At 43.5% G+C, this 26,600-nt stretch overlaps 1 protein-coding gene across 3 annotated transcripts in view; it reads right to left on the bottom strand.

The window, feature by feature from the left end:
- Positions 1 to 1,654: 1,654 nt before the first annotated feature.
- The window catches only part of KLHL29 (kelch like family member 29), a 553,446-nt gene continuing 528,500 nt past the window's right edge, over positions 1,655 to 26,600 (bottom strand). For all 3 annotated transcript variants that reach the window (XM_054024033.1, XM_054024034.1, XM_054024032.1), the window contains 2 exons: positions 15,105 to 15,249; positions 1,655 to 4,043 (listed from right to left, as the gene is read on the bottom strand). In XM_054024033.1, coding sequence (XP_053880008.1) covers positions 3,860 to 4,043; positions 15,105 to 15,249 — 329 coding nt within the window. In that variant the 3' untranslated portion in view covers positions 1,655 to 3,859. The remainder of the gene's footprint in view (positions 4,044 to 15,104; positions 15,250 to 26,600) is intronic.

Genomic DNA, 26,600 nt, shown 5'->3' with positions numbered 1-26,600 from the left:
CGAAATGGAGCATTAAGGGTTTAGTTTAAGGAGCTTATCCCATTCTATGAGCCTTTATTTGCATGACAGGCTATACAAGTGTTGTCAAAGTATTAAAGACACCCCTTACTGGTATTTTTCAGAGGTTGGTATGACCTGCCCAGCACAGGACTACACATCCTATTTGGGGTTTGAGCCGCCGGGACTGGAAATTAAACCACCTTTTGAATGTAGTGTGGAGGGGTAAGGTAGCACCTTTCCAAGGGAACCGCTGCCCTTTCATTAGAAACTACTCAGGAAAGATTTGAGATTCAGGAGTCACCCAGATAGTGTCTCCTTGCTTGTCATTAAGACTTTATTCACTGGTAAGTTTGCTACTCAATGAAATGATCAGAAAGAGGAAAACAGCAACCCTGGGAACTGTGGGAGTATATGGTGTTCACTGGAGGCAGTGAACCATCCCTTACATGGTAACTTTCAGTCCCCAGTGAGCTGATCTAGAGTCATACTAGTAAACCAGAGGTGAAAAGGTTGGTATCGTTACCAGTCCACTGAGCCAGCCTGTCCATGGAGTTTCTAAAAGCTTTTAAGGACAAAACCCCTTAGCAGATCTGTGCACATGATTCATTTAGCACAGACTCGCAGATAACTTCCCAGAGGACAACTAAAATAATTTTAATATAAAAGTAAAGCAAATAGCCTGTCTTTTGCTTATCCTACCAGCCTTATTGACTGGTGCTGAGTAAGACCGTCTTTCCACAGTGTTGATGAAAAGGTTGGCAACTTATCCTGTGTGGTCTGGATCAGGGCTGCATAATACCAACTTGCAAGATTTTTAGCAATCTTCATGCGCTGTTCAACCTGATCCACTAAGACCAAACAAAAATGTTTGAAAACTGCAGTCAAGCTTCTAAATACTTGCAAAGTCGCGGTCTGAACAAAGCTGAGACAAACTCAATAGTTTAATTATTTCTGTAAATGTATATAACAGACGTTTGGTTCCTACTATGGGTCTGAAATGTTCCACTGCAATGCACTGCCTCTCCCACTGGAGAGGTGACTGGGACGAGTTATATTTGTCTCCTCATTAGTTCCCAACCCAGTGTTTTACAGATGACATCCAGTGAAACATCAGAGGAACCATGAACTGTTTCATTTCAGTGCTCTTGGAGACAAGTGTCCTTTTGTGGATTGCTGAACTCCCACTCGGCGATACAAAGGAACTTGACCACAGGGCAAAAGTGGCTTTCATCTCTTAGAAATTACAAGACCAAGTAGCACAACTCCAGGCTCACTTAAATAAAGCAGTTTAGTAAGGTTTTAAGATAAAGCGTCAAGATAATTGTATAAACCTTGATAGAAAACGAGCCCTCTGGTTCTTTACTTAATAGAGGTTTGGAAAAATGGAGTGGGGGAAAGCGAGGCCGTCTAGATAAATAGATCCTAGAGTTATTTATAAGCTTTTTTTTTTTTTTTTTTTTTTTTTTTAAAGTAGGATGCAGGTATGTTGGAAGTTAGTAGTCAGTTAAATACTGGCAAGAAAAATTGGACCAGAGACGGATCCAGCTGGAACAAAAGCATTTTCCTCCATGGTTGCATGGAAAATTAATGTAACATTAACGTGGCATTGCCTTGTGTTCACTCTTAACAAAATTAATCCAATCTGGATGATGAATCTAGATCTATAAATATATTTATTATAATATAACAAGAACTTAACAGTAAACATAAACTATATACAATGCCATTACAGAGAACCCTGGTTGTTTTATATTAGTCACAGAAATAGCCAGTTTTGCTCCAGTGTGAGAAATGAAGAAATAAGCTAAATTGGAAATGTTGAATGTGTTAGGTCTTGTTGACTGCTAGCACCTCCTTTGGAGGTAGACACACACCAACACTAAAATTAGTCCTGCCCCAGGCAGTTAGAAACTTGTGCTCCAATCTTTAGGTTCACACTTGTACCCTGTTTGACATAAATACTTTAAATGACATATTATGTATATAATTTTGTTGTGCTTATTTTTTTCCCTAAAGAATAAATAATCAAAACAACTGCATAACAAAGGTTGGAACTTCACTATCAAAAGGAGAGAGACGTGAGTCACCCTATCGCCTGATTGAGCACATTATTTTTAAATACTACAAGATACAAATTTCATACTATTTTGTTCTTTTATAAACAATTATTAATAAAATAACTTTAAGGTGATTGGCTAACCATCTGCATTGGTTTCCCCAAAGTTGTAACCAGACCTCCCCTATACAAAAAGGCTAACATATTTGGTATGAAATTCAACTAGATATTGACCATAGTGTCTCTCATACAGGCATTCTGCAAAGGAATCTCTCCACAGAATTACCACCATGGCATTTAGAATCTAAAACTGTGAAGGCAAACGTAGTAACTCTTTCTCTTTCTGCTGCTCTGTTTGGAAAGAAATCACACAAATCCTCTGCTCAGGGTTATTTTCCATGTGTTAACTGTAAGAATCTGTTCCCCCCCATTATATCCCTGCTCATCTCCCATTTGATCATTCCATTTACAAATTTATAAAGAATTTTCACATCACAATGCTTCTCTGGATAGACAATGTTTTAATATATATATATAAAAAAATATAACCCCTGTGCTGTGCATATACTTACAACTCTACACAGTACTCATTCTGTGTCTTTTATACTGGGCTTCACCCAATCCATTTTCTATCATGGGATTTAAACTTGTGTGTTTAAAATGTGTGAATATTTTTATTCTGAAACGTTCTCATTCTGATGCCCCTTAATGAGAGAAGTTTGCATTTAAGACTTCCAGACCTTTTAATTAGGAGATCGGGGTTTTTGTGTGTGTTTTTTTTAAGATGTCCTCTTAGATGTAATTTAAAAACAAAAAGATAGTGGCATATATCCCAACATAAGGAATCTTGATTGTGATCCAAAAATGCGTATATGAGGCATCTTCTTAAATAACTTACTGAAAATGTGGAAATCCCACATCATATGGTTTGTTTTATTAACATGATTCCAATCAGAACATTTTAAAGAGGTTAGTTTAATCAAGAAAATGCCTCTGGAATCTAAAAATAACAATTGCATTAGAGGTTGCAAGCACTGTCAAGTTTTGCTCATACAGTAGAAAACAGGGTAGAAACCATCTTCCACTCCCAACACACAAATGCTGCCATGTAGGGGGCAAAAATCCATACAACCGAAGAAACCCTTTTCACATAGAATGCCATTACAATCAGTTCTTCTCTCTCTTTCTTTCCTTTTTTGGTGCTGCTCTAGAGAACTGCAGTATTTATTTGATCTGATGGAAGACTGACACCAACCTACGCCAGCTGTCACACAAGATATATCTCAGTCATTGGTATTGAAAAGCATGTATTTGTTAAAAACAAATGTAGGAATCAAAGTGGTAAGGACACTTTGACCTTCTTTCAAATAGCCTGATGCCTAATGTGTAATAGTAAAATTAATCTTCTGCACAGCTATGTTAAGAATCAAGCTTGCTCTCTAGGAGTAAAATGCAGATTTTTCTCTTCCCCCAGTTAAAAAATATGTGAAATTCTATTGCACCTGGGTTGACCCAAAGCCTACATCCGTAACAAGTGCCACTACAACATCTAGTGACACACTTGTATTATTAAGTTACACTATCTTACATAGCACGGAGCTCTCTGCTCCTCGTTCACCAAAAGGTGAAGATGATTTTCTACATTCAATGTAGAGAATATTCAAAACTTTAGAGCAATATGTTCGTTGCTTTTGTGTTTTTGTTCTTCTAATTTTATTTATTTTTGTTGTTGTAATAGCTTTTTTTATTTCTTGCCTGCTCTTGGCAGGCAAAACCAGTTCTCCATCCAACTCCTTGGTAGCATCAACCACTCTGAATGTACTTTTTAATTACTACACAGCCATGTCGAAACACAGGGCATGGCATATTGGGTAGAAGCGTCCACGTGTTTGTCTTAGGGTCGTAGGCTTCCATATTCCCCAGCGCAGGTCCTTCGCTGCTAACAATTCCACCGGTGGCATAAATTTTTCCATCAAGAACCACAGCACTATACACAAAAAGAAAAGAAAAGTTTTGCTTAGTATCTTGTAAAACAGTTCACATTTCTTGTAGTTTTTAGTGTCCTTTTGTAACACAAGCCTAACTGGATAACTATTAAAATAGCAAGACACACTTGCAGCTTTAGAAGGCTGAACACCCCTTCCATTAATCTTCATAACCTTCCCCTACCTGCGCTGCCCCTCCATCCCCCAAGTAAGCTTTTCCCACTTTAAACATACAGCAGGGAAACCGTAGAAGACATGACACACTCAAGCCTATAGAGGGTATCAACAGCACAGCTACTGTTGCAAAGTACCAGGCCTAGATACACACATATGCACCACATACAAGTGTATAAACAAATGTAGCTGCTATTTAGAAGTTTCTGGCTCCCAGTCCTGTGCATACAAAATGCCTCTTTTATACCACCGGTCTTTGCCAAAGCTGTAAAGGAGGAAACATCCCCCCCCCCCCCAGACTACAAGCTCAATGAAAACCCTTTCTTGACTCAACCCCTTCAATGGTCAGTTACCTCTTTTGTACACTGTGGAGGTTGGGGTCATGACCACATTTCCCCCTGAGCCAAACCCTCTCCACCCCCATTTTCCTCTCTCAGACTCAGAAACACATCTTACTGCCTGTATGTGGTTGCTGGTGTGAGTGCTGTCTAGCAGACGGCATTACAGCATGCATACAAAGCCAATCAATGGCTATGAATACCGAACAGCATCTGGGGGAGGGGGGGAGCTGGGTGCCCTAGTTTATAAAAAGATTAGCACGTTTTAAAACTTTGCAAATTTTAAATATATTGCAAATAAAGCAATCGGAACGAAGGAGGGTAAGGGAGAGGCTCTGTGCCAATGACTGGGCTCGCTGAACTTAACACTAAGTAGCACATTCACAGATTTCATCGCGCTCATTTTGAAGCAATAAGAACCATACAGAGCGGGCTGCAGCACAAGGAGGAAGAGTTAAAATTTAAGGATGGGACAAATGGAGACTCCTAAAAGATGCCAGCATGAAAAAACAACCAACGAAAATGCCTCTGAAAAAAGAATGTAAAGAACAAGAAGTGGCCAATGTCTTCAGTAGGAATCAGGCTCTGCGGATAAAAACAAAGCTGTACTGAAAACAGTGATGAGGGGAGGATTTAAACAAGACGAGTATGAGTTACTTACATAAGTAAGTAGGAAATAATGAAGATCTTGTCAAAATAACAGTTAATCTGAAAGGAGGTAAATGGGGATACTTGAAACATTTGATTAACGCGTATATACAAATCAGCAGGGCTGGCTGATATACAGCCCAGGGTCTTAAGGGAATTTGCTAATGAATTTACTGAACCACTGGTAATTATTTTTGAAAAGTCACATAGAAATGGGGAAGTACCAGAGGATTTGAATAAAGCAAGTGTTGTACCAATATTCAAAAAAGCAAAGACTAAGGCCTTGGCTACACTTACCAGGTAGTTCGACGGCTGGAAATCGAAGTTCTGGGTTCGACTTATCGCGTCTAGTCTGGACGCGATAAGTCGAACCCGGAAGTGCTCGCCGTCGACTGCGGTACTCCAGCTCGGCGAGAGGAGTACCGCGGAGTCGACGGGGGAGCCTGCCTGCCGCGTGTGGACCAAGGTAAGTTCGAACTAAGGTACTTCGACTTCAGCTACGTTATTCACGTAGCTGAAGTTGCGTACCTTAGTTCGAATTGGGGGGGGTAGTGTAGACCAAGCCTCAGTGTGAGATTGCTAATATCTATTCTGTATAGCCTTACAATTTGCCCTCAACTGAACTCCTACAGAAAAATGATAAAAGACAAAAACACCAAAACACTTTTTCTCAAAATGATCACTCCATATCTGACCTCTCGATCCTCATCCTCTACAGAAACCTGCACAACACCTTCAGAACACAAGCCTGGGAACTTAAATTCATAACTCTGCTTGCCACCAAAAATCAGAGCTGGAGATACTGGATTTATGGCTTTTTATAACAATTTGTAACCTACTAACCCTCCTTTGTCCTATAACTGCAGAGGTATTAACTGCCCCCTTCATCCTGAATGGTCTCTTGCAACATGTATTAACTCCTTATCTGTTCCATACTTGTATTTAGCTGTTGACACTACCTGTCCCAGACTTGAAGTAGCGCTCTGCGTATGCTTCTCTCTCTCTCTCTCTCACCAAGAGAAGTTGGGCCAATAAAAGATACTACCTCACCCATCTACTCTGTCTAAATGAATAAATAAATAAAATAAAAGAGATAGAACGAGACTGAAACTAGGAACCTCCAACCAGACTTTATTTAGTCATATATTCCTAACACTCCCAGCCCCTCCATCCATTTGTTAGTTACACTGACTCATTACATCTTGTCTTAAGGGCCACAGGTGTAACTTTATGTAAGGAATAATGCCACTGAAGTGCACAATTGTTTGAAGAATCAGCGTCTTGAATTGTAAACACTGCAGGGCAGGGAAGCTTGCTAAATATGCGCTTGCACAGAGCCTACCAAAAAGGGGGTCCCAAACTTGATTGGAACTCTGAGTATGACTGTAATACTGCTACTAATACATAATTGGAAACCTATGTAAGCAGCCCACTAAATTAAAGTTGCAAATTACTGGGAGGTGTTACCACCAGCAGGGAGGACAGACAAAATAATAGGAACACGGGGAAAGGTTAGCAGTATGAATAGGCAATAAAAGGGGATCCAACTGAAAACATGTAAGTAAATACATCTGGGGAAAATACCTATATAGCTTACACATCAAATTTCCAAAAGCATCTCAGGGTTAGCTCCACCAAGGAGATTCAGGCTCAGTGTTGCAAAGCCTGACTTTAGGCCCAGTAGACCCCACACTCCCAAGTTAGGTGTCCAAGCTCCCTATAAAATGCCTGTGGAGAGTTGGGTGCCTAAGAACGGGATACACAAAAGCCCACAGACTGAGTGGTGAGCCATCTACGCTAGCTAGTAGGAAATGCCAATCAGAGGGGCAACCCGTTGTATACAGCTCCACCCCTTATGTGTGCGCTTAAAACCCACCACTCAGCCAGAGTGAGGCAGGCCCCTAAGGCCAGGTCTATACTCGAAAGTTACGTTGACCCAGCTAATTGCTCAGGGGTGTGAAAAATCCACACCCCTGAGCAATGTTGTTAAGCCGAGCTAACCCCCAATGTAGACAGTGCTAGGTCAGTGGAAGAATTCTTCTGTTGACTAGCTTCCGCCTCTTGGGGCGGTGGATTAACTAGGCCGATGGGAGAAACCCCTCCCTTCAATGTAGTGAGTATCTACATGAAAACATTACAGCAGCCCAGCAGATGTGCTTCTGTAGCATTTCAAGTGTAGACAAACCCTTAGTCTGGGCTGGATTGAGACACCTGTCTCTGCTCGGGATTCACAGCCCCAACCACGCTCCTGGAGTCAGGCAACTAAGCCGGGTCAGCCTTTTCTCAAGCAGAAGATGGCAGTGTGCTGCCTAAGTTTCTGCCAGATGGCACGTGCAAAGTCACCATAAGGCATGAAATCACTGAGCTGCTCAGTGCCTAACTCACACTTAAGCCCTGCTGTTCCCCTGCTGCGCTTGCCTAAGGGGCCTGATTTGGTAGGTGTGCACGGTACACATGTAACCTGCACAAGAAAAGGAGGCGACGGTGGTGGTTATGCCCAATAGCCTGGTGATTAGAGCACTCACCTGGGATGTAGGCAACCCAAGTTCAAATCCCTGCTCTGCCTGATTTGGAGCAGGGATGTGAACCCAGGTCCTTTCACCAACCCAGATAATTGCCCCAATCACTGGGTATAAGGATAGGCAGCACCACCGACTCCTCCTCTGTCTGAATGAGGCTCCATATACAAGGTAGGTGTGAGCTAGGTATCAAGCAGCTAGGCAGGGTCAGGCTTGAGGCATGTTTATGCATGCTCACCAGCAAAAACTGGGGGCACCTAGGGGCCTCTACGCGCCGACAGGGTTGGTGGAAGCTGAGCAGGTGTTCTCAGCATGCTAGTGGTGCCTAAATGTTGGATTTAGGGCTAGATTAACAAGGGGACCTTAGGCAGTTGAGCATCTAAGTGTAGTCCAAAACTTTAAGGTGAGGTGAACGGAAAGTGGTATGTTCATCACTCCCTCTTCCTAAGGGCAACAATATTGCTCTTCTCCTCCCAGCCCCTCAGTTGTAAAAACAAAATTAACCGAGGCTAATGTATGAAGAAAGGAATAATCACAATAATTAGGATGCAAGCTTGTTGTTCGGTGCCATTAACACTAAGTGATTACACGCTGTCAGAACCTGAAGAGAAAGACAGCTGCAAGCAGAAGAACTTTGCTGTGGAAGCAACAAGCCCCTATGCCTGCTCTCGGGGGCAGCAGCTGTAGCGAGCGGAGCGTACAGCCCCGGTCAAAGAACAGCTGAGCTTGGAGGAGTCACTGTAATGCCAAATGGCTGAGAGTAATTTTTTCATAACCGAGGTATTTTTTCCATCTTCAAGTGAAATACTTTCCACAACTCCTGCTTGGAAATCAGACAGGGTGGTGGATGGCTATGCGCTAGACTGGTTCCAATCTCTCCTCTCCGTTCCTGAGGCAAGTGGGTTTATTTTCTTTCATTTAAAACTGCCCATAAGAACATACAAGAACAATCAGCCATACTGGGTCAGACCAATGGGCCAAAGGGGATGTCTACAATGCAATTAATGGCTGCCTCAGGCTCTCAGGGATCAAGCTGTACAGTTGCCATGTAGATATTTGGGCTCGAGCTGGAGTCCGAATGTCTACTCCACAATTTTGCAGCCCCACAGCCGAGCCCCGGGAGCCCAAATCGGCTGACATGGGCCAACCACGGATGTTTAAGTACAATGTGGAGATACCCTATGTGTACACCAGGGGTGGGCAAACTTTTTGGCCTGGGGGCCACATCTGGGTGGGGAAATTGCATGCAGGGCCACGAATGTAGGGCTGGGGCAGGGGATTGGGGTGCGGGAGGGAGTGCGGAGTGCAAGAGGGGGCTCAGGGCAGGGGGTTGGGGTACAGGGAGGGGTACGGAGTGCGGCAGGGAGCTCAAGGGGTTAGGGGCCTCAGGGCAGGGGGCTGGGGTGTGGACTGCAGGAGGGGTTCGGGTGCAGGCTCCGGCCCAGTGCCGCTTACCTGGAGCTACTCTGGGATGGCAGCGGCATGCACTGGGGCCAGGGCAGGCTGCCTGCATGCCTGCCCTGGCCTCACGCCGCTCCTGGAAGTGGCCAGCACCACATCCCTGCAACACCTGGGGGGGGGGGGGGGGGGGCAGAAGGCTCCACGAACTGCCCTCACCTGCGGGTACTTCCCCCGAAGCTTCCATTGGCTGCAGTTCCCCGTTCTTGGCCAATGGAAGCTGCGGGGGGCGGTGACTGCAGGCGAGGGCAGCGCACGGAGCGCTCTGCCCCCTCCCCCCCCAGGGGCCGCAGTGACGTAGTGCCGGCTGCTTCTGGGAGCGGCCCGGGGCCCATGACGCCACAGGGGTGGTAATCCCGTGGGCCGGATCCAAACCCCTGATGGACCGGATCCGGCCTGTGGGCCGTAGTTTGTCCCCCACTGTGTACAGGGTTCAGGAAGCACCTAGTTGTGCTAGTGATTCTCAACTGTGAACACTCTTTGGAGTTAGGCACCTAATGTGTTTTTTGCAAGAAGCCAGGGGACATTCCCTCATAATCTTTACTCCGGGGGTTAAGGGGTTCAGCTGGATGTGGGAGACCTCCCAGTTCAAGTCTCCCCACACCAGACACGGAGGAGGGGGTTGAGTAACAATCTACCATTTCGCAGGTGAGTGCCCTAAATATTGAGCTATGGGACATTTTGATCTGTGGCTCCCTCCGTCTCTCCTGTTGAAGCTGTGCCATCGCGGAGCAGGGAGACTGGCCCTTGAACGAGTGCTCTATTCTCCAGGCTCCAGCGTCAGTCTCACTCTGAGTATTTATCCACTGTGGAACAGCCTCAATAGGAGTGACTGAGGGACCTCCACATCAGAAGATCCCGTAGCCCAGTGTGTTAGGGCATGTACCTGAGAGGTGACAGATCGCTGTTCAAATTACTTCTCTGGCAGAGGGGGAACTTGAACTAGGTGGTCTCCCACATCCCAGGTGAGTACCCAAACCTTTGGGCTAGAAGTTAGAAGGGAACTCTTCCCCCACAGCTGTTTTGTTAGGCAGCCTCTGAGCACACCAACCGGATCAGGCCCTGCAGGTGAATTGGGCTGCTAAATGCCTGTATTCCCTTGGCTTGTGAATCGCTCTGGGGCTTAGGTGGCAGATAGGCATCTGGACGCTAGAGGAAGGCAGCAATGCACACACCCAGAGGCAGAAACTTAGGTACCCAAAGAACTGGGTAACTGCAAGAATTTAGGCACCAAGTGAGTTTAGGCATCTACAGAGTTTGGCAGTTCTGTGAAATCACAACGAAGCCTAACCCTGGGACTTGGGCGCCAAAGTACTTCTGTAAATCTAGACCTTAGCCTTTCTTTTACTCTTTATTCACCCACAGGACAAGAGAAATACTTACCTACTTTTCATCAGAGGCTCTTAGTGCACTTTACAGAAGTACTAGGTACAAGTGATGTATTAGGACTCCATCCCTGGTTTTTAAATAAGTGTGTGAATTTGTGTGCACTGCATGAGCCATCTTGGTTTTTTGCTCTACTGCTTTTGTGAACAATTGTCTGATTCCACCCACAATAATTCTCATTTCTTTGAGATCACGTGCTTATGTTACAGCCAATGATCATTAAGAAAATATAGGAAGTATATAATGTTTAGGACAGGAAATGAATAGCTTATCCAAGTGCAGCCTCAGAGAGGTGGAATTTAGGATCTGATTCAAGAAAGTACTTAACGGTACGCTTAAGTCTTTCTCTATTCAGAAAAGCAGGTATCAAGCAGCTTGGGTGCTTTCCATAATCAGGGCCCTCGTTTGGCAGAATATCAATTGCCTAAATTGAAATTTGGCTATGACATTGATTTTTAACATCCACATTCTCACAAAGACATCTAGGGGCCTTTCACATCTCATCCAAAAAAGACCAACCCCAGCAGCACCGTTGCTTCGTGATGAAGCACTGTGTCAGTACTAACTCAAAGAGGGAAGAATCCTACCTCCTGAATCATCAGCATTACTGTCCACAGCAGCTAGGTCTGGTGTTCCTTAGAGATCTCCCATTCAAGAACTCACCTGGTGCAACCTTTCTTAGCTTGTGAGGGTTACACAAGACAGCAGCACAAGATGGTATGGCTACAGGCTACTATAAATTGTGAGACTTATAAAATTCCCTATACAAACTGGCCAAAAAACATTCATTCTTGGCTGGAAATTCACAACATTTGGAAAAAAAACTTTCTAGCTGTTTCTGAGGTTATAAAAAGACATTTTTAAATGGCTGAATTGGTTTGTCCTTGTGCATCATATTCTGGTTAACTGAACATTTCAAAACTGTTTTTAGTACGCGGAGATACTGAGAATGGGCACAGATCCACACACACTAATTTAATTGGAACAGATCCAAAAAGACAATTAAAGACTAGCAGGTAAATATACATAGAATTTCTTTAAAAAAAAACACCTTCCTCTTTCAAGTATTTACAAGTAAGAAATTAATCCACAAATAATTAGGTTTTGGGAAAATCTGACTAAAAAGAGCAACAGAAGGATGCTCACAAAGTGGGCTAATACTTGGATGGGGCACCTCCAAGGAACACCCACTTGGAGGTGACAGTTTAATGGATGCTAATCTCCACAAGGCTCTCTCTGAATTTCGTAACTTTGCTAACTGTGCTAATTTGGTAACTCTGCCCATGTTTACAGAAAGTTTTGAAGCCAAGACGTTATGTTTTAGAAGGCTCAAGATTCAATGCCCAAGTTTTCCATAGGTTTTGTTAGGTGTCCCTGTGCTGCCGCAGATGCTATCTTTCAAATTAGATAGAAAATCAAGGTCCAGACCACTCGTGGTCATTAAAGATGTGCTGGAACTTTTTGTAGTTGCATTATTAGTGCTGGTGCCCTGGCCATATTCTAATTATATTCTATCTAACTATATTTCCCCAGTGCTTTCAGTTGGATAGTGTTCCTAAACTGCTGTGTAGTGTTCCTGTGTGCTGCTGAACAGCTGCCACACTTCAACCCAGAGGTGGCTGCATTTTAGTAGTAGCCAAGGCAGTCTCTGTGCATTATTTGTATATCAGTTATGCTTTAATGCACAGTGAGATCCTTCAGGGCATAAACTGCTATATAAATGAAAGATGATTATTATTAGTCCGTTGCTGTGATTTTAATCAGCTGTCCATTGTCTCAAGTCCCAACCACACATTTCCTTCCAGATCTGCTAGAAGACCTAGGTTTTCCCTCTCTACCACTTTTCTCCCAGCTGTAGAAAAACTGACACTGCATGCTGAAAGGCCAGCTTTTAAATCTGTGGGCTTGAGAAGTAGGCAACTATTAAGAAACCATACTCCATAACCACAGCCACCTGGGAATTTCTCTCCAAACAAGCTGTACTCTAACCCATTTCAGTGTCTGAAGTTGATCCTAACTTTGTAACAGGAAATGAATCGGCTGGAGAGCCATAGCTAGTGCCACAAGTTAGCAGGCCCACTAGTTAAGAAGTGAAGTTATGCTTCACTGACCAAGAACCAGAATTTATTTAAAAGGTGAAGAAGAAAAAAAAACCCAACCCCACCATGCTTGTGTTGTACTGTTCAGCCTGAATCTACGTTTTATTAAAGGTTCCCATTCGGCAGAGCCATATAACAAATCTTACTGGCTAAGAGTTGGAGAAGGAGCCGAAACTGCTTTTCTGTGTCTGTTGGGAATTGCTGGTACTAAATTAGCTTCTCTGGAATCATTGCTGGCCCCACCGTGCTGCTGCAGTTACCCTGTGGAGAATCTCTGTAACACAGCTCTATTTGCATGCAGCCTGAATTCTAAGTAAGCAGGAAAATGGAATTTTTAATCAGACACAGAAACACATTCTGTATTCTTTTTGCTTGGAGAAAAATAAACCCTTGAAGAATGAACTGGAAAGGGAGGATAGCTGTCTGCAAAGGGAGGACTTCTGAGCTATATGGAGCAGGGGAGGCTTTTTTTCCCCACTCTTTTGCAGTGTGGAGGGAGGTGACCATCAGGACGGTGCAAAGAGCGATAATCACAGCTCCCAGCCCGTGTCTGCTGCTGTCATCTGTGACTGCAGCAGAACATGTGGTTGGGGGCCTCCAAACATCCAGCAGTACAAATACAGGCTGAAAATGAGACCATGATCATGTTGCTAAACACATATTTTCATGCTGTTTGGGAAACTAAAGATTCAGTTCACCCTAAACACACAATAGGAGATTTTCTATAGGCACAAAGGCCACTTATGTGTCTAACTCCCATTGACTTTCAAAGCAAGCTTGGTATATAACTACCCTTTGTGCCATTCAAATCTTGCCTCAGGTCAATACCAAAAGTCTCATTGTCTACAATGGGATTATGTTTTGTCCCAAAGGCATCCTGAAATTGATATTTCTTTTGCTCATGATTTGGGGATCTGAACAATTTATTTTAAATTGTCATTAAAAAAGAGATTTAAATTGACCTTTACATTTTTTCACAAGTCACCCCTCCCATCCTATACGCAATCACACTAGCTAGTTATTAAAGTGATAAAAACCTTCTGGTTAAAATATAAAAATGAGGTGCACAAACTTTTCCCAGCAAACCAGGCTTTGTATGATCCTGATTGAGGGAGGATCACATTAACATGTGGTTAATTTTTATGTTGTTAAATAACATCTGCATTTATTTATTTATTTAAATCCTAGATAATGAGGCAACTCATGTAAACTGCATCACACCCTTTAGTTCTGGTTTACAATCTTTAGAGAAAAATATCATTAACTACTGTCTGAACACAGCGGGGTTCTCCTCAATTCAATTTCACTCTTGTTAATACAGAGGAACAATGAAAATCTGTAATTAGCACAGAAGCAGCAGGAACCCAGTGGCATTGGCTGGAAGTTGGTGTGTGATTTTTTAATCTGTTTGCTGCAGGACAAAATTCAGCTCAGCAGTCAAAAAGATGGCACTCTCTTAAATACAAAAAATGTGGAACTGACATTTGAAACGGCTCTTTTGATTTTAAGGTGTTTTCTGTCCTTATTTTGAAACCAAAAATAAAATACAAGAGGAGTTTTAAAAAATATAAACGTTTAGGCATGTGTTAGCAGTGATGCAGTGTGGCTCCATAGCTGTCTTGGTGGTCAGGAGAGGTGGCTTCTATGGCTAAGATTTTGTCATGGTTATTTTTAGTAGAAGTCATGGACAGGTCATGGGCAATAAACAAAAATTCACCGACGCTGGGACCTGTCTGTGACTTTTACTGCTGCAGCTCCATGGTTTTCCTTGCTACCATGGTGGCTGGGGAGCTGCAGGGTTCTCTCTCCTCCCTCCCCGCCAGGCTGTCCCTGGAACCCTGAGGAGGGCCCCCTGAGGAGGCTGTCACCTGTCCCTGGAAACCTGCAGGGAGACCCTGAGGAGACTGTCACCTGTTGCTGAAAACCTGCAAGGGGTGAGGGGGGCTGTCGCCTGTCACTGGAACCCTGCCAGGGCCCCGCTGGCTGCCAGCTCCAGTCCTGCAGCCCCCGAGACTGAAGCAGAAAATGTCAGGGAGGTCTCTGGAAAACAGGGATTGACCTCCCTGACAAAAACGTAGCCTTACCCATGTGAACTGAGTATTATCATCCTCATTTTACAGACAGGTAAACTGATACACAGAGCATTTGTATGGCTTGCCCTGAGGTCATGCAGCCTGTCAGTGATTAGAACCCAAGAGTTCTGCCTCTCCCAGTCTCACATTGCAAATCATGGTACTTAAATATTAAGGGACAAATGTTCAGTATGATGCACAAGGGCATTAAAATACATCCCTAAATATGCATAATGAAGATGAATAAAAACATATTGTATACATCTCCCTTCCCCCTCCCACTCTCACTATTATTATTATATAGTCATTTTTCCCCCCCAGTAGAAAATACTGTGGCACTGGTAATTCAGTCTTAATGGTTTTTCTCACCTGCAGAACTGCCTGGAGTGGTTCATGTTGGGACCTGCTTTAATATTGCCTTTCTCTGGGTCATAGATGGTGGTTGCTCTTGCGTAAGCTCCTCCAAGAATAAAGATGAACCCATTGAGAGTGACTGCAGGAGCATATTTGTTATCTGTCAATGGAAAGCAATACTGAGATCAGTTTCTAGGCTCAGGTTTGGAGTTGGTTTTGTTTATACATTCCCTTTATTTAGAGATAAGTCACGTTTCTCTAAACCTCCAAGGCTAGGGAAAGAAAAATGAGGAAGTCTTTTTTGTTTTTATTCGTTTCTCCTAAACTTCTCAAAGGCACTTTTAAAGTTCATCAGTCCTTCATTCCCCAGTAAGCCCCTCCTCCCCCCTTTAAACTGGTACAGTTACAATTATCCTCTCCAAACCCTAATTGAGCCACAGTGAAAGCTCTGTTCTTGTATCTGAAATGAATGTGTCAACTTGTTGCAGAGTTTTGAATTGCTGCAAATCTCAACTCACTTTCCATTTCTGAGCAGTGGCTCAGTACAGATGAATCCTAGAGCAAAGAATCCCACTTCTTAATAGTATTAAAAAATAGATTATCTTTTGTATTCCTTTATTGCTTGTGGGTGGGGCCCAACACATCTAAGCATATTTTCTGGGGCCTAACATTTCTCCCTTAATCTTTCCTACAAACATAACCTCGAGCACGATCTGCAGCTGCCACTGACTTCAATTGGAGTTGTGAGTGCTCAGCATTTCTGACATGTTAGGCCCCCAAATGTCCTAAACTGATTTCTGTTGAAGTTTCCAGGGAATGCTTTAACACTGAGGAGTTACCCGCAGAGTTATCAGACGATACTTGGTAAAGTTAACCATATCATTATTTTAATAAATAATATCTGAATTGTAGCTAGCAGACTTATTCCATATATCCTATTATAACACATTATATGCTTATACATTGGGAAACTTTAACAATGCTGGTTGCTATTTCCCATGCCTGGTGTTTGTCTCAGGCTATTTTATTTAACATTTCCGCTAAAATGGGTCCAGCAGTTTCCAAGAACGAGATTGTTGTTCTGCACATATTAAAAAACTTCTCAAATCTTGAGTTGAGAAGTTCTAGCAGCTCCATGCTTTGGAGCAGGGACTTGTAATTTGGCAGAGTGGCAGTCTTTGTGTCAGGGACAATCCTTTTGTTGGTCCAATGAAAAGGTGCCCAAATTTGGCCAAGTTATAAGCCTCTGAAAAATCTCAGTTTGCACATGCTCAGTAGAATTTGGCAGCTAGTCTCTGAAGATTCATTCTGCACTAGGTGAGAGGGAGAGGCTGGGGGCGGGGCCAGCGGCATATTATCGCCTAGACCGACAAGGCCTAGGCCTAGGGCGGCAAATTTGCAGGGGCGGCAAATTTATAATAGCAGCATTTTTGTAATCGCGGCATCAGTGATGCTGCAACTCTACCAATCATAGTGTGTACTGAAATCACCAATGATGGCACAACACCATCTAGTAAACATACTCACAAGAATCCTAAATCTTAACAATATGACCGGAAGGAAGAAATTAAGCGGTTCTCAGTTTTGGATCCAGCGAAATCGTGCTATACAGATGCGCGTTCAAGCGAGGGTCCGCTGTACTTGTAATTTTATTTATAATAAAACTTGTAAATATTCAATTATTTTAATAATATTTAGATTCATTTTAGTTCAAACAAATTTGTAAAAAAAACTAAAATAAATTCATATGGAGATGGAGGTGGCAAAATCATTAATCTGGCACTGGGCGGGGCTGAAGGATCTGTAACCACTAGACCACACGCTCCTACAGAACCTGCAATTGAACCAAGGAGTCCCAAGTCTTAACATTTCTTTATGGGTCAGCAAATAGCTGGGAAATCAATAGCAAAGTATATCTCCATCCCTCTCCAGTGGCAGGACCACATAGACAACACAGGCGTATATTGCATCAGTTACTGAGGTAGCTCAGGTGGTAGTGGACTGTGCTGTGAATCTAGAGATCTCAGCTCTGCATGGGGAGTCAATATGGTTCCAAGTGAGGGAATTTGTTTTTCCTTTGCATTTTTAATTTTTTTAAAAACAGAATGTTACATACAAAACAAACACCAAAAACTATGTTAAAAGAACATTATCAAGGTCAAAGCACTCACAAGTTAGGAAATACCAGAATTAAGGTTGCCTGTTAAACCTTAAGTCAGCCCTCTTGTGTGTATGCCTTATAGTAGTACGTGAGTATGTCTTTAAAATCTGTATCATAAGGCATATGCACACGGGACAGAATTAAGGAAACTTTTATTCCTCACTTTTGAGTGGAGTTTTTTATTTCAATATGAGTTGCATGAATGCTTAAAGGTAAGCACATGCTTATGCACTTGTCTTGAACAGGGCCTAAGTTAGTTGCCTTGCAAAGACTACACTGAAAGTAAGTGGCTGTGATGTGATGCATGCTATTGTTCAAGTTTTAGCAGGAAAGACTCCTGCAAAAAGTTGGGCTACAGCATATGCTCAAACTTTTAGTTTCAGCCTCCAGGGGTCATTGCATGTCAGCTGTCTGTAAGCAGTTAGTAAAGCGTCCCAAGTGTAGAAAAAACAACAAGGAGTCATTGTGGCACCTTAGAAACTAACAAATTTATTTGGGCATAAGCTTTCGTGTGCTAAACCCCACTTCATCGGATGCATGAAGTGAAAAATACAGGAGCAGGTATAAATACATGAAAGGAAGGGGGTTGCTTTACCAAGTGTGAGGTCAATCTAATGAGATAAATCAATTAACAGCAGGATACCACGGGAGGAAAAATAACTTTTGAAGTGGTAAGAGAGCAGCCCATTACAGACAGTTGAGAAGAAGGTGTGAGCAGGGCCGCCCGGAGGGGGGGGGTAGACGGGACAAATGGGGCAATTTGCCCCAGGCCCCACAGGGGCCCCCATTAAAATGTCGGAGGCTCCCCCCACCTACCCCTTCTCCTTCCCCCATCAGCACGCTGCATCCAGGAGCGGCCCTGGACAGCGCTGCAGCAGCGTGGCTCGGGCGGTGCCTGAGGTCCTCCCGCTCGGAGCCGTGTGGTAAGGGGGCGGGGCTGCGAGCTCCGGGACGCGGCTCACTGAGGTGGGGGTAAGCGGCATGGTAAGGGGCTCTGAGCCAGGCAGCCCCTGACCCCCAGCTCAGAGCCCAGCCCCTCTGAGCTGGGCACCCCCCGACCCCATCCCCGCCCCATCCCTGACCCCCAGCTCTGAGCCCAGCCCCTCTGAGCCGGGGACCGCCTCCTTTAATGTTTATAAATAATGTATTTCATGTATTTTCAAATTATTAAAAATTAATTTTTGAATGTATTTCACTAGTTATTTTTTACATTTCCGAATACATGTTACTATAGTATTGCAACTGTTTTTTATGGAAGGGGCCCCCGAAATTGCTTTGCCACAGGCCCCCTGAATCCTCTGGGCAGCCCTGGGTGTGAGTAACAGTAGGGAGAAATTAGTAATGGGGAAATTAAGTTTAGGTTTTAGTTGGGGGCTGTAGGTGACGGCTAGTGGTGTTCTGTTACTTTCTTTGTTGGGCCTGTCTTGATAGTAGGTGACTTCTCAGTACACCACTAGCCGTCACCTACAGCCCCCAACTAAAACCTCTTCAGCGCATCATCAAGGATCTACAACCTATCCTGAAGGACAATCCCTCACTCCCACAGACCTTAGGAGGCAGGCCAGTCCTCGCCTACAGACAGCCCCCCAACCTGAAACAAATACTCACTGGCAACTACACATCACATAACAAAAACAACCCAGGAACCAAACCCTGCTACAAACCCCGGTGCCAACTCTGTTCATATATCTATTCTAGGGACACCATCATAGGACCTAACCACATCAGCCACACCATCCGGGGCTTGTTCACCTGCACAGCTACCAATGTGATACATGCCATCATGTGCCAGTAATGCCCCTCTGCCATGTACATTGGCCAAACCGGACAGTCTCTACGCAAAAGCAACCCCCATCCTTTCATGTATTTATACCTGCTCCTGTATTTTTCACTTCATGATTCTGATGAAGTGGGCTCTAGCCACAAAAGCTTATGCCCAAATAAATTTGTTAGTCTCTAAGGTGCCACAAGGACTCCTCGTTGTTTTTGCTGATACAGACTAACAAGTCTATCACTCTGAAACCTGTCACCAAGTGTAGAAAGTACTGAAGTGGCTAAAGCAAGTTACTGGAAAAAGACAGGAGAGTCTGTTGCTAACCAAATATCTATATTCATATGTCGAAAAAACAAATTACCCTTAGGAAAATGTCATTGCTCTTTGTGATTTAAAAAAATAATAATCATGTAATAGAAAGGTGGGAAGAAACTAATTCACTTAGAAGAAGAACAATATCTTCTCAACTCCACTAAGCCATTATAACAGCAAAAAGACTTATCTGTCCCAACACCTCTTATCCCATCTGTTTCAAAATCAAAATGTGTGTGTGTGTGTTCTCCATATTTAACTATCAAATTTTTCTGGTCTCTCTCTGGCTAACATTCTGCAAGAGATATATACAGCCCACAAAAGAGAGCTCAGAATTAAACTTCCAAATCTCACAGGAAAATTATTTTGGGCTTCCTCAAGGCAGAAGTAATAACTTCTCAAGAGGCTGACTTGCTGCCTTCATATTCCTATTTATCAGCAAAAAAGAGGAAACCCCCTTGGTTATTTAAATAGTGATATTTTTCTCTTTTTATATAAGCAGATAGGCTGGTTCTCATTCTTTTGCTAGAGTCAATCAACTTTGATTCCTAACACTATTTTCAGTATTTCACCTATTCATAATCTTTTATTGTTTTTAATTTTAGCCACAATTTCTAAGTAAGTACAAAGTAAATTTGAGAGGTTTCAGGAAGGAATAAGTTCATAGCAAGCAAACTCTTGATCTCTGGTGAGGACTTTATATTATAAAAATATAAGGGAACCCCACAGAGATGGGGTCAGAAAAGATATAAACCAACATATTTTATATTACTGTGGCTGCAGTAAACTCCCACAAGTGGCACTGATTTATCTCCAAACTCGTAATTTCCCCCTAGATGTCATGGTTTGATAACCAAATGTTTCCAGTTTCCTCCAGGTAGATGGCCAATATCCATCCTTAGCTCCTACATCACTTGGATGGCACCAATTCCCCTTCCTTTCTCAATTTTCCTCGTCAAGGTTGGATAACCTTATTCAAACACTCCACATGCTCCATGTCCCCCCCTTAAAGGTCACTTGCTAGCAGGTTAGTGATGAAACCAGATGCTAATTGTCCAAAGCCATGTTTTGACTGGCCCTTTTTGATGATGATGATAGATGTGTCGCTGAGCTTCCATGAACAGACAGCTTGGGACCCATTACTGAGGAACAAAACCAAAGCACTCTATATATTAAGTGGCTAGTGGGGGAATGGGTAAATGGGGAAGGACAAAAAAAAGGAGGAGGAAGGGGTTAGTGTGACCAAACGTCCCGTTTTAGCCAGGCTAGTCCCTTTTTTAAGCCCTGTCCCAGCCGTCCCGACTTTTTTGGTAAAAAGTGGCCATTTGCCCCATTTGCTCTTGCCAAACTGATCAAGCTGGCAAGAGCAAATGGGACAAATGCCCATTTTTTCAAAAAAGTGGGGTGTGGGGGAATGTGCGCGGGTGGGGGGAGGGGGCAAGCAGCAATGCCAGTCCCTGCCTTTGGGAAATATGGTCAACCTAGAAGGGGCTGAAAGAGAAAAGCGTTGTCCTTCCCACAAAGAACCCTTTCAGCAGCAGTTTGAAGACATCTGGACACTTTAATCCACTGCCCAGTATTCCATGTATAGTTTTTGCAACAGAAAGTTAGTTGAGATTTAAATGCAAAAAAAAAAAAAAGTTAGGATTTTTTTTTTAAATGGTAGGAAAAAAGGTCCACTGCTTTATTATTTCCCCTATCATTTTGCTAAGAACTATTGTTCAAAGTGAAAGAACTGCATAACTCTGTTCACTGCAATTGTTGCTCTTTAAAATAAAGGGGTAGTTTAAACTCAGTGAGTGATATTCTTTTAGCAGTAAGTTATTCCAGGATGTGGTTTGTACTTGTAGGAAATCACTGGGCAGGTGCGCTTCTTGGGTGGTTGAAAATCTAGCCTATCTGAGACATATACCAATAACCTCAAAATAACAATATGCTCCCTCTGTTATGGCTTATGGCTACAGTATCACATTAATAAACTATATATTCAGTAAGACAGAATTCTAAAATGTCTTCCTGCACTCTCAGCAACTGCTGAAAGATCTTACATTGCATTCCAAACCAGTGCTTGGTTACAGCCTGAAATGGTATTAAAATGAATGGCGGAAATGATCCCTATTGTAAACATCTTATTGAAATCACACCAGCCAAAACATTTTTTTTTTCAAAAAAATGCTGGCACACCACTGTATGACTGTATCCAGATATTATTCCTACTGAATAGTCCACTGAATTCCTTATGAGGTGAATATATGTATGCTTATGAAACAGACTGGAAAACTAGTTAATGGAAACCAAATATGCTTTTAAAACTGTGTCTCCACTTCTCCCTGCGTATCTAAGGCAGAAAAACTCATGCCTTGTGTAGCAAATCAACATACAGGAATGGAATAAGATGACATCCCTCAGCAGCCCAGAGACTGCAGTCTGATTCTTAACATAGCTTGTGAGGTCTGAACTGCAAATATTGTAATTAGCAGCCAGTTCTCAGATTTCAGACATTTGGCAAGGAGCTGCTGTAGCTCCTTGAAGCCAATGCCCTCGTGGGAACAGGAGGGAAGGAGAAAATGGGAATGAGTATTATACCACTGACCAAGCACACACCCAGCTTCGGATCAATGGAGTGTGCACCAGAGGTGACAGTGCAGAAAATCTAAAGAGGAGGGGTGAGCAAATCTAGGGACTAACCCAAGGGGTAAGAAACACACACTCCATGCTCATCTAAACCAAATAGCTAACCGGCACTTGCTCCCTCTCTGTCTAATATAGGATTTCTGCTTACTATGTGTAGTAGGTCATGATGTTCTGTAATTTCAGAGGACAGGTAATACACCAGAGGCACTTAAATGAATCCTTAGCAAAGTCTCTTGCCTTCAGTCACAATAGTACCTTTTTTCTGTATGAAGGAAATTACTCTTGTATTTTTCAAAAGCAAAAAGCCTACCTGAAATAATTTGTTCAGGTCTGGACACCAACTAACCCAGAAAATGCTGATGAACTGGAGGGCGTTAGAGGACAGCAACAAAACAGACCATGAGGCTGGAGGGATTGACTTGTGAAGAAAGACTAGAAGAGCCGAAATGTTATCAGCTTTGGTAAACAGAGACCTTAATAAATATTGAAACACCAAGGAGGGAGAGGCATTATTTAGAGTGGTACATGTGGATTATAGCTAAGTGAAATGAAGAAAAGGAAAAATTAGGTTTAACACTGGGAAAAAATTCTGAGATCTAGTTGGGTGTAGCATAGTTTCCCAAGGGACACGGTGGAAGACACATTGCTTGATACATTTAAAACTAAGCTGGATGAAGCACTAGAAAATATGCTGTCTGGAACAGTCCAGCCCTGGCAGAAGGATGGACTAGGGCAGGGGTGGCCAACCTTGGCCTGAGAAGGAGCCAGAATTTAACAATGTACATTACCAAAGAGCCACAGTAATACGTCAGCAGCCCCGCATCAGCTCCCCCACCGACCGGCAGCACTGCCAGTCAGTGCCTCTCCCTCCCTCCCCGCACCTCCCGATCAGCTGTTTTGTGGCATGCAGGAGGCTCTGGGGTGGAGAGGGAGGAGCGAGGGCATGGCAGGCTCAGGGGAGGCACAGGAAGGGGTGGAGTGGGGGCAGAGCCAGGGGTTGAGCAGTGAGCACCCCCCGGCACATTGGAAAGTTGGGGTCTGTAGCTCCAGCCCCGGAGTCGGTGCCTATACAAGGAGTTGCATGTGGCTCCAGAGCCACAGGTTGGCCACTCCTGGACTAGGGAGTCTTCTGCATGACCTTCTTGTCTCTACTTTCTCTGATTCTGAATTTCTAAAAGAAAATCACAGGAATTGTTACTCCTTTAAATTAAACAAGGCAAAATAAGCCCTGGAATTATGAAGTAGAAATGTACAGACATGGTTAATATTGTCTTCAAAGTGTTCAGGACAGCCTTAGTGCTCTGACTGAACACTCAGGCTGGGCATATAATTAGCCGCTTGATTCTCTCAGACATTCCTATGAAGCAGTGATGAAGGCCTCAGAGACCTGGCCTCAGATCTTTCCCTAGTATCTAAATTGCTGTTTACCATGCGCTGTCTCAGCACATTCCAGAAAGCAGTGATACCCACCATGGGAGAAAAGGATGCCAAGCACATCTTTGGCCTACATGCAAACGCCTCTAGTGCCTGTCTGCCCTTTCTGAGGCAAAAGAGTGAACAACATAACCCTGTATACCTGAGATCCTCTTGAGAGAGACAGCCAGACATAAATTGAAATTATAGCTGGTGTTTCTCCTCAGGCCCTAAATGTCTTTCCTTATCCAACCTTACTGAAAGGAATCTAATAGAGTATTGCCATCTTCACCAAGAGAAAGTTTCCATGACAACACATCACTGAGGAGCTGGTAGAGACTTGTGCAAGCCCCTGGTTAGCAGAGACAGCCACAAAAGCAAAATTTAGGCTTCCATTTTAGTAAAAAAAAAAAAAAAAAAGTATGTTTCTTGCAAAATGTGAACTGATATAAACCGACCCAGCCAGGGGAGGTTGGCAGGTGCAGCAGGAGAATGGATGAAGGGGAAGGTGTGTGCGTTGGGGTAAGATCCTGCCAAACACTGTCTGTGTGCCGAGGAAACCACTGAGCTTGGGCACAGCCCCTCAAATCCTTAGGCCAGCTCTGGTTATAATGGTGTGATCATGGTAATAAGAATCTGATATAGGAGTTGGGGGGATGGAATTATTTGATAGGGCCTGACTGGAAATGGTAAAGCGGGCTCATCCTGTTGACAGTTTCAGCCCTCTCAGAGGGTGGGACTGAGCTGACAGGTTACACCAGCTATTGCCAGGGTATTGTTGCTACTGGGTAATCCTCTTCTGTGTTTCTATGCACCTGCCCCCACAAGCACTTTCAAGAGCACATGGGAGACATCAGATGTAGTCCCATGATATCATCCTACATGCAAGAAAAGGAAGCCAAGCAGCAGCTGCACTGAATGGCAATCCTGCAGCCCCTATCCCTTCCTGCCAGTGCTTGCCTGCCCAGTCTGAAGAGCTGGCATTGGGAAGGAGCTTGGAGCCTGAAGCCCTGTTCTCTCACTCTACAGCCAGAGGAGGCCCATCCCCATCCACCAGTCTGGGGAGAACTTCCGCCATCAGGGGAGAGCTACCCACTTTAAGAACAGAGGGGGAACTCCACCAGTGAGGCAGCTAGGGAAACACTTGCCAGAAGCGAGTCCTAAAGTCACCACCCCTTGCCTCCCTGGGGGGAACCTAATGATCCAGAGATGGACATGTATAAGAAATTAGATTTAGACTAGATACCAGAAACGTTCATGGGTCCCTGACCTGTGCTTCCCCACAGCACTCACCAGATTTTAAAATTTAACTATGGTGCTAAGTAAATAAAACTCCTATTTTGCATATAAACTGGGTGGGTCGCTTTAAATGGAAAACCCATTCAGAAACACAAATCAAAACTTATAGCTGAGTTAATGTAGGCAACTGGTTATTTGATATTGCATAAAGGGTACATTTTAGTGCCCTAGCATTAGACACGAAGTGAACTAAAACACAAAGTGACAAGATAATTATGCTTATTTACAATCACTGACTTCAGCATGTCTACAGCGGTCTTGTTAAAAAAGACAAGTCTTAGGAAGTTGTGCGTGAAATACATTTTCTTCAGCGCTGTAAGGACAGCATAGCAAGAAATAAAAACGTAAGCAGTGCAAGTATGAATGCTTGGTTGATTTTGTGGCACTACAGTTACCAGAATTGTTACTAAGTGGCAGCTTTGTTAGATGTTAGAGACTGGGAAGAAGAGATGTGAGACTGTTTAACTATAGAATCCTGCCAATCAACATCATCTCAAGCCCACAAAGGGTATGTTTACTTTGCAATTAAAAACCTACGGTTTGCCCAGGCCACTTATTTGGGCTCACGGGGCTTGGGCTAAGGGGCTGTTTAATTGCAGTGTAGATGTTCAGGTTTAGACTGGAGCCTGGGCTCTAGGACCCTGCGAGGTGAGAGGGTCCCAAAACTTGGTCTGCAGCCCAAGCCTGAATGTCTACACCAAAATTAAATGGCCCCTTGGCCCAAGTACCGTGAGCTCGAGTCAGAAGCACGAGTCAGCCACAGAGTGTCTAACCGCAGTGTAGACAAAGCCTTTCAGACTCCACTGAGTATATTTCCAGGTCTGCAGTCATCAAAAAGTTATTACTGCCTGATAACTGTTTCGTGACCTATGGGAAACATGCTTCAGTCCTACTGCACAAGTATCTCATTTGGTACACTTACTGGCAGGCTCAGCAGAGAAGCCAGGGATTAAAAGAATATAGAGCTGGGACTACCTTCTTATTCCCAGGACAAATCCAAGTGGCATAGACTGGAGGCAGATTGGCTGGGCTGTGTGAAAGAGCTCACACTATTGCTGCCTATGCAGTATCTGTTCTATGGAGGGAGGAGTTTGGTCTCCAGCTTGTTTCACTAGCATTGAGATAATTTAAAACAAATTACTCCCCTAAAATCTCAACATTCACGACAAGGTTGGCTTGGATAGGTTAGCACACAACTTTCTGGAAGTGATGGACTTACAAGTATGAGCTACCATATGTCATACCATTCCCAGAGAGTAGTTATCAGTGGTTCACAGCCATGCTGGAAAGGCATAATGAGTGGGGTCCTGCAGGGATCAGTTCTGGATCCGGTTCTGTTCAGTATCTTCATCAATGATTTAGATAATGGCATAGAGAGTACACTTATAAAGCTTGCTGATGATACCAAGCTGGCGGGATTGCAAGTGCTTTGGAGGATAGGATTATAATTCAAAATGATCTGGACAAACTGGAGAAATGGTCTGAAGTAAATAGGATGAAATTCAATAAGGACAAATGCAAAGTACTCCACTTAGGAAGGAACCATCAGTTGCACACATACAAAATGGGAAATGACTGCCTAGAAGGAGTACTACGGAAAGGGATCTGGGGGTCATAGTAAACCACAAGATAAATATGGGTCAACAGTGTAACACTGTTGCAAAAAAAAAAAAAAAAAAAAAGCAAACATCATTCTGGGATGTATTAGGAGGAGTCTACTTCCAGTCTACTCTGTGCTGATTAGGCTTCAGCTGGATAACTGGGTTCAGTTCTGGGCACCACATTTAAGGAAAGATGTGGATTAATTGGAGAAAGTCCAGAGAAGAGCAACAAAAATGATCAAAGGTCTAGAAAACATGACCTATGAGGGAAGATTGAAAAAATTGGGTTTGTTTAGTCTGGAGAAGAGAAGACTGAG

This window comes from Malaclemys terrapin, chromosome 3, assembly GCF_027887155.1.
Source record: "Malaclemys terrapin pileata isolate rMalTer1 chromosome 3, rMalTer1.hap1, whole genome shotgun sequence".
NCBI classification, from domain to species: Eukaryota; Metazoa; Chordata; order Testudines; family Emydidae; genus Malaclemys; species Malaclemys terrapin.
This window is presented reverse-complemented; position numbering and strand designations above follow the sequence as displayed.